Source organism: Maniola hyperantus, chromosome 19, assembly GCF_902806685.2.
Source record: "Maniola hyperantus chromosome 19, iAphHyp1.2, whole genome shotgun sequence".
NCBI classification, from domain to species: Eukaryota; Metazoa; Arthropoda; class Insecta; order Lepidoptera; family Nymphalidae; genus Maniola; species Maniola hyperantus.
The window spans coordinates 7,017,467-7,036,001 of record NC_048554.1 but is presented as its reverse complement, the minus strand read 5'-3'; the positions used below and the strand labels follow the sequence as shown (position 1 = coordinate 7,036,001).

The 18,535-nt window shown below is 36.4% G+C and overlaps 1 protein-coding gene and 1 long non-coding RNA gene across 2 annotated transcripts; one reads left to right on the top strand and one right to left on the bottom strand.

Moving 5' to 3' along the window:
• Window positions 1–2,435: 2,435 nt before the first annotated feature.
• LOC138403651 (uncharacterized) lies at window positions 2,436–4,943 on the bottom strand. Its single transcript, XR_011237868.1, has 3 exons — window positions 4,248–4,943; window positions 2,625–2,761; window positions 2,436–2,535 (listed from the first exon to the last, which is right to left on the bottom strand). It is a non-coding gene; the product is annotated as an uncharacterized lncRNA (long non-coding RNA).
• Window positions 4,944–10,791: 5,848 nt separating this feature from the next.
• LOC117990983 (major facilitator superfamily domain-containing protein 9-like) lies at window positions 10,792–18,480 on the top strand. The gene is made up of 5 exons (XM_034978489.2): window positions 10,792–10,965; window positions 13,724–13,855; window positions 15,117–15,246; window positions 16,496–16,714; window positions 17,723–18,480. The coding sequence occupies exons 1-5, from the start codon at window positions 10,924–10,926 to the stop codon at window positions 18,424–18,426; spliced, it is 1,227 nt and encodes a 408-aa protein (XP_034834380.1). The 5' UTR covers window positions 10,792–10,923; the 3' UTR covers window positions 18,427–18,480.
• Window positions 18,481–18,535: the final 55 nt, after the last annotated feature.

Below are 18,535 nucleotides of genomic sequence, written 5' to 3'. Positions count from 1 at the left end.
TAGAGACCGAACTTTCATTACAAAACCGAAAATGTACCTACCTATGCCTGGTGGCACTGGATTCCCTGGATTGGATGCTTCAACACCAACACTGCAAGGAAGACAATACTGCCAATATAACCAAACAAGCAGCTGAAAAAAGCTAGGCTAAAGTACTGTATAACCGCGACTGAGATAGCGATAGCCCGACGTAACGATGAATAACACGACAATTACCATTGTTTAGTAGTCAATATTTGTATTAACCGATCAACAACATTAATAATTGTATTAAACGTTTTTTTATGTGAAGACAAGTAACGTAATAACTAATGAGAAATACAATGATGCCACGAATTCTCAATGTTTGTTTTGCAACTAAAGTTGTATTCCTTGAAAAAAATCAGTTACACGGTAAGGGACAAAAATAGGTTAGCTGCGTCTCTGTTTATCACAATAGTAACTTTATCTCTGCTCTCTTTTTAGTGTGAATGAGAAAGCAAACGTTCAGACGATATAAATCTAAGCTTAAGAAGTATCAGGTGCAGGTGCATCTCAAGTTTTCAGTCCTTCATGGTTCGCCACATAATACATATATTTGGCACATCAGCACCAAGTGTGGATAACATGTTTGTTGTTCGCTCACATAACAAATATTTGGACGAATACAGCGTCACCGCATAACAAATAACACATAACGAAGTGTGGTTCGAGCATGAGAATTCGTGGCGTAATTGTATTTCTCATGAGTTATTTACTTGTTTTCACATAAAAAACGTTTAATACAAATATTGTTGATCGGTTAATACAAATATTGACTACTATGCTATCGCTATCTCATACGCGGTTATACAGTACTTACATCTACCTATGATTGAATCTATCTACGATTTTGAACTTGCTTCTTGCTTTGCTTAGCCACAGAGTAGGTACATTATATATACTTGAAGTTTGAACACTTGAAGATATGTTATTGGTCTGTGCTTGAAGATAGACCCTCTTAAGGTGACGCTGGATGCACGTCCGAACTGCTCGGCCCACGTGGGTAACCTGTATGCTATTTCACCTAACATTGTGATAGAAAGAAATAGACTCAGTGATGAGCAGTGTAGCGAGTGCATGCGCTCACACTAGCGTCCGGATATATTGATGATGGCACACAGATAGTTGGACAGATGTCACCGATGAATTTTTGTAAATATATGATTTATGAAGGAACTACTTATTTCAATTATTATTGTATAAGATTTTATGGAAGAGCGGGGTCGCCTGCCACGAGTACTCGTAGCAATACTAAAACAGTTACTGGGATGGTCCCAATTACTACGCACTATGTGAAATTGTTTTACCTACTGAAATAAATATTTTTTAATTTTTTTTTGAATGATAATGATTACCTACTTATCTTTTGATGAATACTATAAAATCTCACTTACATACATACCTATTAGGTAACTACTGCCTCAGCGTGTATAAACAACTCGTATATATTATAGAAATCCATACTTCTATGAAGTGTCTGTCTGTAATTTCGAAATAACTACCGCAAGCTCATAATATTGTTATTTGAACTGTACCATAACAGCTGAATCAAACGTTTTTAAAAACTGTCTGTCTGTCTGTCTGTTTGAACGGGCTAATCTTCGGAACGGCAGAACCTATTTTGACGGGACTTTTACAGACAAGTAGAGGATTAACAAAGGATACTTTTTTAACCGACTTTTAAAAAAGGAGTTGTGTTTTTCTACCTATGTACACAGAAATCTCCGAGATTTCTGAACCGATTTGCGTATTTTTTTAATTGATAAAGAAACTTTGCAACATTGTCCTATATAAAATGTCATTTTATATAGGACACACAGGATTTCAACTCCTCAATCCTGATGCTGCAGGGGACATGACCACCAAAACTTATGGGATTTTGAAACTGTCGGTTATAAATTGATATTGGAGGTAGGTACCTATATCTACCAAGTAAAGACTTTATCATTGAACTCGAAGACCCACTTCTCGACCCTGATGCTGTACCTAAGGAATTGCATTGCTAAATCGTGGTGATCCCACGGAATTTTAAATGAATCATCGCCCACGCCCGTTCGGTACCCTCATTCCGCACATTGTTTTGATTAGTCAGTCCACCAATCACAACAAAGCATTCTCCCCTGTCCCCCGCCAACATTTTACGATTTTGTTTTCATGTAAAACCTTGTATATGCGTACTCTAGGAGTTGAATTCTCTGTGCTGGCGGATTACCTATTAGGAACACATGATTACACATTCGTTTGTCTGTGAAAATAACTTTTGTTGCCTACACTTATCTATTAGTAGCGACTAAAAACTATATATACTATCTACTTGTGTATACAAAAGTCAAAATAAATTCCACTTTGATCTCAAAAATGAAAATTTTATTTTTATAAGTAGGAAGTAGGTACAATTCAATTTCCCTCTAAAGCCCACTACACACATAAACACAATATGTATCATTTTCTGTTTCAACAGTCACATTAGATGTATCATTCGACGCAGAACTATTGAAGCTCTCCATTTCATTTCTGGAATTAATAAACATACAATCAACATAATTATATTGTGAGTATTATCTATATAGAATGTATGCAAAAAACATAGCATAACAACTTACAAGTATGGGATGGTAGACCTTTCAATATTTAGTACAGAATTGAATGTTGCAGTATCATGTTGGATTTCAGTGGTACGTATATTGGGCATATTCATTTTATTTTCCTTGTTTTCTTCTAAAAGGAATGTCTTGAGTCACTAAAATACAACATAATTCAGCATTGACAAATCTGACAACAAATAGTAAATTTCTATATTATATAAAAATGAATCGCTGAATGTGTTGCTGATCGCAAATCTCGAGAACAGCTGCACCGATTTCGCTAATTCTTTTTGATAATATTCCTTGAAGTACGGGGATGGTTCTTATGGAGAGAATTTTTTTAAAAAAGTCCTGAAAAAGAATCGACTGTAGGCGGTGCGAAGTTCGTCGGGGCAGCTAGTAACATAATAATTATATTATCCTAATCCTAATCTAAATATTTAAAAGAAAAAGGTGACTGACTGACTGACTGACTGACTGACTGACTGACTGACTGACTGACTGACTGACTGACTGACTGATCTATCAACGCACAGCTCAAAATACTGGACGGATCGTGCTGAAATTTGGCATGCAGATAGCTATTATGACGCAGGCATCCACTAAGAAGGGATTTTTGAAAATTCAACTCTGGAGGGGGTGAAATAGGGGTTCGAAATTTTGTGTAGCCCACGCGGACGAAGTCGCGAGCATAAGCTAGTCTATAATATAAAAATGAATCACTAAATGTCATCGCAAATCTCGAGAACAGCTGAACCGATTTCGCTAATTCTTTTTTTAAATTAGGTATTCCTTGAAGTACGAGGATGGTTCTTACCGAGAGAAAAATTTAAAAAATTTGAATCGACTGTTAGGCCGTAGGCGGAACGAAGTTACTTAAAAGAACGGTTTTCCTATCTTGGTGAGAACCATCAGTTCTCCCTCCGCTCCAGCACCGACAATAAGCTTATGACTCCACACAGCCGCACGGTATACTATGGTAACTCTTTTACCACTAACAGTGTCAAGCTCTGGAATTCTCTCCCAGCTGAAATACGTCAGGCGAAATCCTTAAACACCTTCAAAAATCGTTTGAAGAACTATTATTTATCTATGTAAACAGAATTATGTAGTATATTATAGAGATATGTATATGGGTATATATAATTATATTTATTTGTGTATTATTTGAATGTACTGTGTATGTAGTCTAATTAATAATAATAACTAGGGCCATTTTCGGCTGCCGCACCAACCCGTGCTTTCGTGATTCCTTTCGTCAAAGGTTGCCTGGAAGAGATCGCTTTAGCGATAAGGCCGCCTTTGCATGCTACATCTATTAGAATAAGATCCTGTATTGTGTTTTTTCAATGTTTACTTTGTGTTGTGTGCAATAAAGTGTCAATAAAAGTGTCAATAAAGTTCGCCAGGGCAGCTAGTGGAATTATAAATGTGAAAGTGTAGATGTTTGGATGTTTGTTACTCAATCACGCAAAAAAGGCTGAACGGATTTGAATGAAATTTAGAATTCTTAACTGGATTAACACATAGGCTACTTTTTATCCCGGAAAATCAAAGAGTTCCCGCGGGATTTTGAAAAATGTGAAATCCACGCGGACGAAGTCGCGGGCATTAGCTAGTATCTAAATAATATCAACTTACAAACACAGTGTCAAATTTTCAGAAGCTGGCTCTAAATGGTACGGTGTGATAGCATCATAATCTAATTCAATTCGATTTTTTGCTTTGTCGTTTCCTTGTCAAAGAAAATCCTGTGATCCACTAAAATAGAAGTATAATATATAAGTATTTATTGAAAATAAATAAATGTCATCATCAAATTCACCATCCTGGAGAACCTTGAAAACGACACTCGCGTCTATTTTTTATAAAAAGTGCTGGCCCGCCATCTTAGATTAAAAAATTAATGTCATTATCAAAACCAGCATCCTGGAAACCCTGAAAACGACACCCATTTCTATTTTTTGTGAAAAGTGCATGTCTGCTATTTTGGATTTGAAAATAAATGTCATTATCAAATTCAGCATCCCGGAAAAGTACATATTCAGTCAAATAAAATTCCCCTCGAGTCACATTGTTACTCACGTCGGGTGTGACTCACAGGAATAACCCCGAAAAAGTAATGGCATTATCATCACAAGATAATATTATGGTTTGGAAAGATTCTGATGAATTTTAATAGATCTCCTCTTTGCAAGGGATTTGCTTTTGCGAGTCTAAACCGTTTCTTTTTCCTCTTCCGCCAATCCATTTTTGTTTCTGTTACATGAAAACTCAAGTATATAATTAAATTGTCTAAGCACACAATATGACCTACATACTTATATTTGAAATGAAATGAAATGAAATGAAATGAAATGAAAATCTTTTTGAAAATGTATTTGTGTATTTGTAACTAGATGATACACGCGACTTCGTCCGCGAGGATATAGTGGTTTTTTGATCCCGCGAGAACTCTTTCAAAAGCGATCACTATTTCAAATTTCAGCCAAATCCGTCTTGTACTTTTTGCGTGAAAGGGTAACAAACCTATACACACACACACGCAGATACAAAATTTCGCCTTTATAATATAAGTGTGATTTGACAACCCTGACTTTCGGAATTCGGATAAGTCCAAATTATATTTATTACTAGTTGATGCCCCCAACTTCGTCCGCGTGGAATTAGGTTTTTAAAAATCCCGTGGGAACTCTTTGATTTTCCGGGATAAAAAGTAGCCTATGTGTTAATTTAGGGTATACCCTAAATTAACACTTTTATCTATCTCCATTCCCAATTTCATCCAAAACCGTTCAGCCGTTTTGTGTGATTGAGTAACAAACATCCAAACATCCACACACACACATCACTACACCTATTATAAATGTGAAAGTGTGTTTGTTTGTTGGTTCGTTGGTTTGTCCTTCAATCACGTCGCAACAGAGCAACGGATCGAAGTGATTTTTTGCATGGGTATGGTTGACCTGGAGAGTGACATAGGCTACTTTTTATCCCGGAAAATCAAAGAGTTTCCACGGGATTTTTAAAAATCTAATTCCACGCGTACGAAGTCGCGGGCATCACCTCATCATCATCATGATCAACCCATCGCCGGCTCACTACAGAGCAGGGGTCTCCTCTCAGAGTGAGAAGGGTTTTGGCCATAGTCTACCACGCTGGCCATGTGCGGATTGGTAGAATTCACACACCTTTGAGAACATTATGGAGAACTCGGCATGCAGGTTTCCTCACGATGTTTTCCTTTACCGTTAAAGCAAGTGATATTTAATTAATTAAAACGCGTATAACTCCGAAAAGTTAGAGGTGCGTGCCCGGGATCGAACCCCCCGACCTCCGTTTAGAAGGCGGACGTCCTAACCACTAGGCTATCATAGCTTCACCTAGTTTATAATATTAGTAGGATATATGTAAACTACTACCACCAGCTGTCGATACGATGCATTCTAAAATAAATCGACCGACCGACCGACAGACCGACCGGCCAAGTACGAGTCAGACTCGCGCCCCGAGGTTTCCGTACTACAATAGTAAAATGTTTATCTCTAAATCTCTGTTTAGAGATAAGCATTTACAATGTAACTTAATTTATTACTACTATGTAACTAGAATTTCGGTACATATAAAAATGAATCGCTAAATGTGTTGCTGATCGCAAATCTCGAGAACAGCTGAACCGATTTCGCTAATTCTTTTTTTATAATATTCCTTGAAGTACGAATATGGTTCTTACGTAGAGAAAATTTTTAAAAAAATCCTGAAAAAGAATCGACTGTTAGGCGGTACGAAGTTCGCCGGGGCAGCTAGTGAAAAATAAAAATTAATAAATAGGTAAATAGTATTTTTTGACATTTTGCATGATAAATCAAAAACTATTTAGTATGCACTAGATGATGCCCGTAACTTCGTCCGCGTGGATTTAGGTTTTTTAAAAATCCCGTGGGAACTTTGATTTTCCGAGATCAAAAGTCAAAGTCAAATGATTTGTTCAAAATAGGTAATAAATTACTCTTTTCGATTGTCAGTTGTTGGATTTGTAAAATATAGTGGTGATAATTATTTCGTAAACGCTACGAGGGTTCCAAACGTGCCCAAGACTGAGAAGAGCCCACAGCTAACTCAGCCGGGTATTCTTTTTATTATCACCACTTTACAAAATCATAAATTAAACTTATTAGAACTATCACAAAGCCGAGCAACTCATTCCCAAGCTTGCTTATCATTTAAATAATCCTTTACAATGTAATAGGATTTTTTAATTAGTTTACGTTTTATGAAAACTTTGAACTTATGACAGTCACTTTTTTTTTAATTTATTTATGTTTTTATATACGTACAATAAATTTTCAAAAATATATTGATTATGCACTGTCATAATTTTAACTTCTCTAAATTTAGTTCTCAGCGACTCTCGTGGTCCCATACTATATATGGCTCGAACAGCCCTTTTCTGCAGCACAAAAATAGAATTTATATCAGCAGCATTACCCCATAATAATTCCGTGGTGCCATCTGAATCAGGGTTTCTACTGAAAACCAGCGCTGTATGTTTTTGTACTTGTGCAAGACAATATGCATTTATGCTGAGTAGGGACCTTTTTTTTGGGTTGTGCCACACATGACATACTTTATTCCGGCGCTTCTTCTACTTGAGGTTTTTTGACTTTATTACTCAAGTATAAGAGGCGCTGGGATAACCTAACCAGTTGGTAACTGGTAATGTGTGGTACAGCTTTAAAAAATAAACGTTTTTTCTTTTCTTTCTTTTTCTTTTCTAATAATATGCCATATGACATAATGCTGTGAAAGTAACTAAAATATACTAGTCTCGCCGTTTCTATGTCTGTCAACTGGCGAATCTTTTTTACCGCATTTGCAGCAGAACTGTCTGTTCGATAAGTTATTTATATGAGAGCCCCATTGAAGTTTCGCATCTAACGTTATTTCCAGAAAAATAGCGGTATCCACTAAATCTTATTTATCATAAAAGTAGCCTATGTTCTTCCCCGGGATGCAAGCTATTTTTGTACCAAATTTCATCAAAATTGGTTAAATGGATGAGCTGTGAAAAGCTAGCAGACAGACAGACTACGCGTACTAGTACGCGTTGCGTACTTTATTTGTAAGACGGACAGACAGACAGACAACAAACTGATCCTATAAGGGTTCCTTTTTCCTTTTGAGGTACGGAATCCTAATGATCTCTCTTTTTGCACTGCATTTAACCTGAATCCAAGAATTTCCGATCCGAAATAGTCGTAAGCAAGACTGTATCGTCACCTACCACCAGGTGAGATTGCAGTCAAGGGCTAACTTGTATCTGAATCAATATTATTATTATTATTTTATTACTTATAATAAAACTGTAACAGGTGAAATTCTGTACATTGAAGATATTTTGAAATTTTTTTTTCGAGGGCACTCTATAATCGATACTGAACCCAAAACTGAATTTTTTTTTAATTTTTGTCTGTCTGTCTGTCTGTCTGTCTGTATCACGGCCGCGCATCACGCTGAAACTACTGAATGGATTCCAATGAAACTTGGTACGATTTGACGTCATACTATGAGGATATAGGATATAGGATACTTTTTATCCCGAAATTCAGCATGGTTCCCTTAGGAGAGGGGTTGAAAGTTAAAATGTATACTGAGCTGTAATTCATTAACGCGTAGTCCGATTTCATTCATTCTTTTTTGTTAGAAACCATACATGTTAAAACTTCAAGTTCCAACTTCTCAACCATCATCATAATAATGACGGGTAGCTTTTGTACTTTTGGATTTCAATCAGCTGTTTTAGGAATAGTTGATGTTGAATTGATATTAAAGGTACGCTTAGAATAAACTATCTCTGGTTTAGGTACCAAGCAACGACTTCATAATTCAACTCGATATCCAACTCTTCAACCTGATGATGCAGGGTATTGCACTCCTAAGCCACTGTTGATTGTGAGATAATATTGTAGATGCCAAACATATATACCATTATTGAACTTTAAGTTCCAACTCTTCAATACTGATGCTGCAGGGTACTGCACTCCTATTCTATGGGTTTTAGGAACTGTTGTTGGTGAATTAATATTGTACCATTTACTATTGTACCAAACCACGACTACATGGTTGAACTCCGTTCACAAAAATCCACGCACTCCATCGAAATCCTATTCTATTCCAAACTTATTCGCCAGCGTGACAGGAGTGGAGAAGGCGGATAGGGACGTGTGAGGGGTGCAACGGATCAACGTGATTTTTTCCATCATCATCAGCCTGCGGTCGTCCACTGTTGGACATAGGCTTTCCCTAAAGAGCGCCACCACACCCGGTCCTCAGCCTTCCTCACCTAGCCACTTCCCGCCAGCCTCTGTATATCGTCGGTCCATCGTGCTGGAAGGCGTCCCACACTACGCTTACATATACCTACGCGGTCTCCACTCAAGAACTTTCCGGCTCCAACGGCCATCACCTCTACGACAGGCATGACCTGCCTTCTTTTATCCCAGAAAATAAAAGAGTTCCCACGGGCTTTTGAAAACCTACATCCACGCGGACGAAGTCGCGGGCGTCAGCTAGTAAATAAATAAAAAAGTACTATTTGTACGAAGCGTTGCGTACTTTATTTGTAAGACGGACAGACAGACAGACAGACAGACAGACAGATAGACGGACAGACAGACAGACGGACAGACCGACAGACGAACAGACGGACAGACGGACGGGCAGACGGACCGATGGACGGACCGACAGACGCATGGACGGACGGACGGACTGACGGACGGACGGACGGACGGACGGACGGACAGACGGACGGACGGACAGACGGACCGACAGACAGAGGGTTCCGTTTTTTCCTTCTGAGGTACGGAACCCTAAAAATACAAAGAAATACCACCAGGTAGGTACCTACCTACCTATATTATTATACATATACAGGTGCCTTTTTAGGGTTCCGTACTTTATAAGGAAAAAAGGGACCCTTAGGATCACTTCGTTGTCTGTCTGTCTGTCCGTCTCTCCGTCTGTGTCCGTATCTGTCACACAAACCTATAGGATACTTCCCGTTGACCCAGAATCATGAAATTTAGTAGGTACGTAGGTCTTAGAGCACAAGTAAAGGAATAAATCCGAAAACCATAGATTTGTGATTACAACTTACAAAAAAAAATTAAAGTGTGTTAATGAAAAAATAATTAGTATTTTCAATTTTCAATGTATGATAAGTATACCAAGTGGGGTATTATATGAAAGGGCTTTACTTGTGTATTCTAAAACACATTTTTATTTATTTTTATGCATAATAGTTTTTGATTTATGGAGCAAAATGTCAAAAAAATACCTGAGTACGGAACCCTTGGTGCGCAAGCAACTCGCACTTGGCCGGTTTTTTAAAATTAGATAAAATAAATAACTAAACAAAGTTACTTACCTATTGTACTAGGACCACACGAGTAGATATCCCTACTAGGACCTCAACAACAAAGTCAGGTCAATAAACCAATGAATAAAATTGGTGTCCAAATTTCAAATTCCAGAGGTCAATGTACAAAATGCAATAAGTATTTGAAGGACTTATTGACTCTGCTCTGCTCAATCTTCTACACATTTGCATAGCCACTGAATAAAAATTAATTTTATAAAATCATTACGACTTTTGTTTTTGAAAACATATTAATAACAACAGTTGTCGTCATAGAAACCACAATATTACACGCGCAGCCGCGCGCCGCTGGGCTGGCCCTTCCCTCCGCCACCCGCGCGGTGTCTAATGTTTTGGGGTGAGAAGCATGATGATTTTAGCCGAAATCTAGCGCTTGAAAAGGGTTGAACAGTAGTTTGGGAAAAGTATTTTTGAGAAAAAACTACTGAATTTAGGTTTGCAAAGTAAAGTTATTTCAACTAATGAATAAATAAACTATGTCTAATGATAATTTTTTTTAGAATTTTCCTATTCCTAATCTTATTTATTTACGCCCAAAGTTGACATAAATTTAGTGTTAAAATAGGAATCTTTTGAGGCTCGTAACTTTTAAATCAATATTTTTTTCAATGTTTTAGATATCATTGAACCTAGATAATGACGAGATAAATCGATATAATTCTTAGTTTTGTGCGTACAATATCGAATATTGTTGTATTTTCCCTCCTACGTTTGTATGAAGAAAGCACCGAACTGAGCTGCCTTAATTAACTTTTCCATTTAGGCATAATTATGCGTAAACTAAAACTAGTTAAACACGTTTCAAAAGTGAGGATATTCTTATTTGATTGTGATTAGTCTGTTTAATGTACTCGAGGCTCCATTAAAAACATTATAAACATGTCGTTTTCTGTTACTCTTCTGCAGTTTGTGGCTACTTTGGTTAGTTTGCCATTTTATTTACACAAGGAGATTAAATATAAAAGTGCCTACTAAGTTTAGTAAGCCTCCTCCTAAACAAAAATGTTCATATCTTACTGTTACTTACTTACTTAATGTTCATAATAAACTTAGTTTTAATCCACCACACAGATATTCCTATATGAGTGCCTATTTGCCTAAGACCTTTCTTGAAAAACATTTTTTTTGAAGTACTTTTTGTAAACCTGACAAGATGTTGTAATCTTTTGCTTACCTTATAAACTAAACTAGCGGCACGCTATGATGGCCGGTTTGACGTTTGTCCGCTCATGAAGTTCCGTATTAATTGATAACGACTTTGAAGGAAATAATTGTATTACTTTATTGACGATAGTGATGTGCAGAGATTCATAAATTTTATCGAATGTAGTTTTAGGTTTAGGACTCAAAATTTATTTATTAAATTGATTTCTTAAATGTATACAAGTGTAGAAAAATCAGTTTGCACCATTTAAGGGGTGAATGTACTTGTGAATATGAACAATTTTCACTATGTGGACAAACCTCTGAAATCGCAAAAAAATATCAATAAATTTTTAAAAATGGAATCTAATACGATCGTCACATAGGATCGCTGGCTAGCACAACTACTACCTCCGGCAAACTCGCGTCAATGCTCAATGCAAAACAAAGCAGTTTCGAATTGACGTTGCTTCGAAAAGTATAAACTGTCAGTGCAATGCGATTGTGATATAGTTTTGACCTGGCTTTGGATTTCAAATATTGATACTGCATTACTGTTGACCCTTGCTCGTTAATTTGGACTCTGTTCAAGCCCTTTGTTGTGGATTTCGTCGATATGACCGAACGTACGCAGAGAACTGTTCTAAATAGTCAGACACGTGAGTTCCTAATACGCCTTCGTAACTATTTCGATCGTGAAGCTCAAAATGGAGGGCCAATTTTACCTATAACGTCAGTGGTTGAACGCGTAGCTGATGCGCTTAATATTGGACAACGAACTGTTAGACGGATAACTAAAAAAAAATATGGCGAGACTGGCACAGAAGAAAATAAACTTCACACACCAAAAAAGAGAAAACGAGCAAAACCAGTCGTAGGCATCGATAGCTTTGATGCCGATGCTATCCGAAGACATGTTTACGGCTACTATTTACAGAAGGAGTATCCAACAAGAAAAAAGTTGGTGCATTCACTGAAGGAAGCTGGATTATTCTTCGGTGGGGAAAGTTCTTTAACGAAGATTTGAAGACCATTGGATTTCGATACAAAAAATGTAACAAACGCAAAATATTGATGGAAAGATTTGATATAGCGATGGCAAGGTATACTTTTTTACGGCAAGTGAAAGAAATCAAAAATTGGCAAAATGTTGTGTTCTTGGATGAAACATGGCTTAATGCTAACCATACTGTAGGCCGTTCTTGGAACGATGACACAGCAGCATCTACTTCCAAAGTTCCTGTAGGAAAAGGATCGCGACTTATAATTTGTCACGCCGGAACCATCAACGGGTTTGTCGAAGGTTCTCTCATGGCTTTTGCGTCAAAAACCACTGGAGACTATCATGAAGACATGAATGGAGAAAAGTTTACTGAATGGTTTACCTCAATGTTGTGTAGCCTCCCTGAACCATCTATTATAATTATGGACAACGCCCCATACCACTCGATGCAAATTGACAAGCCACCTGCCCAATCCCAAAAGAAAGCTGATATCGTCGCATGGCTTCGTAAAAATGGCGTAGATGCAAACATGAATATGTTAAAAGCGGAATTAGTACGTCTTTTAAAAGAAAACAAACCAACCAAGATCCGATACGTCATTGACGAAATAGCATTAGAACATGGGCACAGAGTTATACGGTTACCGCCTTACCATTGTGAGTATAATGCGATTGAGTTGGTGTGGGCTCAAATTAAGGGATATGCTGCAAGACACAATACAGAACCCCCATTTACCACAAAAAAAATGCTAAAATTATTAGAAGAAGCTTGTGAACATGTGACTAAAGGAGACTGGGAAAAGGTTGTGAATAGAACTGTTAAATTAATAAGGGAAGATTATGAAAGAGATGTGAAAATAGATAATATTATAGAAAACGAACATATAATTATTAATGTATGTGATGATAGCAGTGACGACAGTGAAAATAGTAGTATGGACGAATCTGATTAATTATGGCCTTTTGTGGCACCTTTTTCGGTATCTTTTGTATTCATATGTTTCTTGTGTGCATATAAAGTATGTATATTCATTTTCGTTCAAATATTCAGTTCGTTCAAATAAATTAAATAAACATATACATTTTTGTTTTATTAAACCTATTTAATCAGGTACAAAAACAAAACTTAATTGTTTTTTGTTCGAGAATAAATTGACATTCCACATCACTATTGTAATGTGTCAAACCGGCCATCATAGCGTGCCGCTAGTGTAAATAAGTGTTAAATAGGTTAAAACCCATAGATTAATCATTGGTCTCGCTTCAAATCTACAATAAACGGTTTAGTAAGCAAAACAGGACAGGAAGTGAATGACAACTAAATTATTACATCTAATTTTCTTTATTATGAAACTACAAGGAGTTTCTGCTATACCTACTACATTCCTCCTGGCTGAAAAGTTTAGCTCAATTTAAAACAATCTTCGAGATGGGGTGGTAAGCGATGTTCTCTAGTTGATCATTAAGTGGTTGTTTTGTAGCATGGTCCGTATCGTCCGATTGTTGTAAATGAATTCTAAATTGCAATTTCAGGATGTATTTGCAGTTGGTCTTATAGTGCCATTAATACCCAACCATGTGCGACAGATGGGAGTTAACCACATTTGTATTGGCCTGCTGAGCTCATTGTTTGCAGGTTTTCAATTGTTCTCCGGTCCAGTCATAGTATGTATTTTTTTAACTAACTACTAGCTGATGCCAGCAACTTCGTCTGTGTGAATTTAGGTTTTAAAAATCCTGTGGGAACTTTTTGATTTTCTGGGATAAAAAGTAGCCTATGGCACTATCCAGGTTTTTAACTATACCCATGCACAAAATCACGTCAATCGGTTGCTCCGTTGCGACGTGATTGAAGGACAAACCAACAAACAAACACACTTTCGCATTTATAATATGGGTACTAGAAGAGTTTTACTTATGAGTGCATTAGTGAGTTAAGTGTAAAGTAAGTTTCTCCCTTTATGATGAGTCCTAAGTTATAGAGAAAAGCTACATGTGAAATATCCAGTTACTAGACCCGGTGGCTAAGCTGTATGTTAGCGTATCAGACGGCTTATCATTTTATTTATGTTTTGATCTATCCACAACTATTTAAATGAAATTTTATGCAATATTTAAATGAAATTTTAATAAAATAAAAATAGCAATCATTTCTACTCATGTAATTGGCTGTATATATTATACCTACTCATAACATGCCACCTGATCCAAGTAGAAACACAAGCTTTTTGGTGTTTCTGTTGATACTGGGTAATCTCTACATATTATAAAATAATGTTGCTTCCTGCTGTCTGTATAATATATGCTTAGATCAGTGGCGGATTTGCAGTCTTGGCCGCCCTAGGCCCCTGGTCATGTTGTAAGTAGGTACCAGTCGCTCCTTTCTCAGCACCAACATAATATAGTGGGTGTAAAGGTAAAAGTCATAAATTAGTATTCCTAAAATGTCACTTAATGAGTTTTCTTTTATACCCACAAAGACTAAATAATGAATTTACTTGATTGCCAACTATGTGGTAAACCACATAATTTTCATAATAACATCAGTGAATTTTTAGTCACAATTGGCCGCCCTAGGCCCGGGCCTACTAGGCCTTAGAGTAAATCCGCTACTGGCTTAGATCTTTTAAACAATGCTACGGATTTTATGCTGCTTTCACTTTTCACCAATACAGTGATTCAAGAGAATGGTTTGTATAGTTTAATATTGTTTTGTGTTAATTTGCGATAATCTACATTGCACCAGTGAGAAACCAGGGTGGGTCGCTAATCACTTTCACTACTAATATAAAAATCAAGGACTGTTTGTTGATTTTCCTTTAATAATGCTACAACACAACATTTTCATTAACTTGCAGTGTTGAGCATAAAAATGTTAAAAATAAAAATATCCGACTTGCACTTGACCTGTTTTTTTATTTTTTAGGGTAGCTTGAGTGACCTGAAGGGACGGAAACAGATACTAATTTTAACATTATTAGTATGTTCTGTAGCTTATATGACATTGGGAGCAACAAATTCTATTGCAATTATGTTACTAACGCGACCAGTTTTAGGTAAATATTCAATTTCTTCAAGATAAAATTAATAATTTTATTTTTTAAACTAATAATAATTTACATTCCAATTAATATGCATAATTTAAAATGTGTCCGTCCGTTTAAAGGTTTTTACAAAATTTGATACAAAGATAGCTTGCATCGAGAGATGTATATAGTATAGGCTATTTTTTGTCTAATGGAAATCAGTGTTTCTATTGGATTTTTATGAAACTTAAATCTAGGATTTTAAGCTTGCAGACATTGGTCTAACACAATATAAGCTTTACATAAGAGTTACTTTTACAATTTACTTTTTTACACAATTTACATCAAAATTGTGAGACAACACCTAGACAATAACTAGACAATAACTTGATGTTATACTTCAGTTCAATACATCAATAAGTTGCACTGAATAATAATACAATGTATGTTGGGTGTAGAACTATTGCAAGAAATGGACACTAAACTACTTAATGGAGGAGTGCTGTGGAGTCGAGTGTAGACTTGATGGGGTGAGGACGGATACCTGCCATTTCAATACCTTACAAATGCAAAAATACAGCAGCCAGTGACTAGGCACTTAATACTTAATACTAGCCGATTTGAGTGATTTCGTCGAGCTGGTTTCCTCCTTATTACTAGACACTTCCATTTTGGATCTTACAGCCCTATTCTGTTTGGCCGGTGAACTGTGAAGGCAAGACGGAGGCGGGCGCCCAAGATAGCCAGATTTTTTATTTATTTTCAAGAAATTTTTAAGAGTTTTTGATACGATACGATTGCACGATAAGTGCAAAATGTTGAAAAAAATAAATACCGCTCCCGCCCCTTTATCTCCAAAGTTTAAAAATCGAAAAATCTGAACTAATTATGGTAAATAGAAATTTGTATATATCTACCTATTTTACAGAAAAAATAAAATCAACGCTTTAACTATCATAGTTTGGCGTTTAGTTAACAAAAGGGGTTCTTACCGGTTTTTTTAAATCTCCCTCAAAGTTGTCAGTTTTAGACCATTTTAAACGAGTTAGGAATATGAAATTTCGATATATTATTTATACTGTATTTAAACAACAAATACTGAACACAATGATTTACAAAATAAGTAAGCTGTGACCAAAACAAATGAACATTTTTTGGGTTTATTGCGATGTTGTACCACCCAAAATATGATGTTTATATTTTGTACGGAACCCTAAAAGAGCAAGGCCTGACTCGCACTTGACTGGTTTTTTAATAATAAAGCATTTTATGTTTTCAGGTATATTTAAACAAACTCAGTTGCTGACAAAGGCAATGGTCCCTGATTATGAGCGGGATGAGAAGAAACAGTCTGTGATATATGGAAACATGTTTGCAATATGTGGTGTGGGAATTGCACTAGGACCTGTCGTTAGTGGTCATATCGTTGAAGAGCATCCAATTCATGGATTCCACATTGCATCTGTATTAGTAGCTATCTGCTTTCTTGTCAATGCTTGTAAGTTTTTAAAACTATCTACAAAGCACATGTTGCCAGTTGGTTAAAATATTAACAAAATTTGTCCCGGCTGTACTCACGTGTTTAGTCGACGTTAGCCCGACTAGTTTCGAACCCATTCACAACCGCGGCGCGTGCACGAACTGACTCCCTTGAAAAAGGACCCCGAATGGGTTCGAAACTAGTCGGGCTAACGTCGACTAAACACGTGAGTACAGCCGGGACAGATATTATTTATAATGCAAATCACTCACGGTAGTTTAAACGCTAAAATAAAATATTAACTATAAAAAAATCAAAGAGGGCTTTACAAGTCCATTCATACCTCCATGATTAAGTTTAAAAATAAAATTAGCATGTAAAAGTTAACATACCTCAACTTTTTGCTTTTATTAACGTTTTAAGTTTAATAGAAGCTAGCCCTAATGGAAATTAAACCACTTGATATACCCTTAGTATACTTAAATGCAGGATTAACTGTAACTCATCACTCAACATATTATTTCGGGCAGAACATTTGTGGCGTATAATGCACTTTTTGTCCCGAGTATGTAGGTATGTTTGAAAATCGAGCTTCCGAGGTTTTTGAACTTTTATGTTTTTCGGGTTCCGTACCTCAAAAGGAAAAACGGAACCCTTATAGGATCACTTTGTTGTCTGTTTGTCTGTCTATCTGTCAAGAAACCTACAGGGTACTTCCCGTTGACCTAGAATCATGAAATTTGGCAGGTAGGTAGGTCTTATAGCAGACAAGGGAAAAAATCTGAAACCGTGAATTTGTAGCCTCACCTCGGTGCGCGAGCCTGACTCGCACTTGGCTGGTTTTTTTCACGATAAACTTCATGATTAGAACTTCAGAATTGATTCAAAAGTCAAAATTAAAAAGTAGGTAGGTACTCCTTGAAATGGATTCATTCAAATTTATCTTCATAGCTGAAACTTTTCCTTTTAAACCAGAGTAGGTTACTATGTAAGTAACCATAAGAAAATAATGTATTTATTTTTCAGGTCTTGTTTATCTGCTGCCAAAAGCAAACGTTCCTGTAAGAAGAAAATCTAATCCTACAACCTCTTCCCATAGTATTCTACAGTCTCTTCTATCATGTAGTAAACAATCTTTTGTACATTTATCGAAAGTAGAGTGGTCCAAATATTCGACTATTTTTACGTTTCAAGCCCTAAATAGTTTTGCAATGGCTGTTTACGTTTCAAATTATGCACCATACTTAAAAAGCCAGTATGGCCTTTCACCAAAACATATTGGGTATGTAGTTTCGATTCAAGGTGTTATGGGTGCCATATCAAGTTTTATGATGGGCTACATTAACAGCTTTTACACTCATGACAAAGATTATAGCATAAGAAATTATCATGTATTTCTTCTATTAAGTGCATCTTTGTTAGGAATATGTTTATCTATCAACATTGTTATGTACACTGCTTTGTTATTCCCGCTAGCCATATGTAATGCAGTAGGTAGACTAGTGACATTAGAAATGGTGTTGAAGAAGAGTCATGGAGATCATAGAGGGACCGTGATAGGAGCTTCGAATAGTGTCAGGTCTCTAGCCGGTGTTGTAGCACCTTTGGTAGCTGGATTTGTAGGTGAATTCTTTGGTTTGGCGTATGTAATATATGCTTCATTATTTTCGACATGTATTGGGCTTATAATGAGTTTTCATTACAAAAATAAACAGTTAAAGGTAGAATAAGCAGTTTTGCAATGGATTGGTAAATGTTTGAAAAATAAAAGTTGTACAAACTACTTTTTGCAGATTTATTTGAATTTACTAAATTCATGTTTTCGGATTTTTCCCTTTA

Coding starts and splice junctions, on each gene's coding strand:
- LOC117990983 (XM_034978489.2), top strand. CDS start 10,924: ATGTCGTTTTCTGTTACTCTTCTGCAGTTTGTGGCTACTTTG. Junction 10,966..13,723: donor TGCAGTTTGTGGCTACTTTG/GTTAGTTTGCCA, acceptor TTGCAATTTCAG/GATGTATTTGCAGTTGGTCT. Junction 13,856..15,116: donor TGTTCTCCGGTCCAGTCATA/GTATGTATTTTT, acceptor TTTATTTTTTAG/GGTAGCTTGAGTGACCTGAA.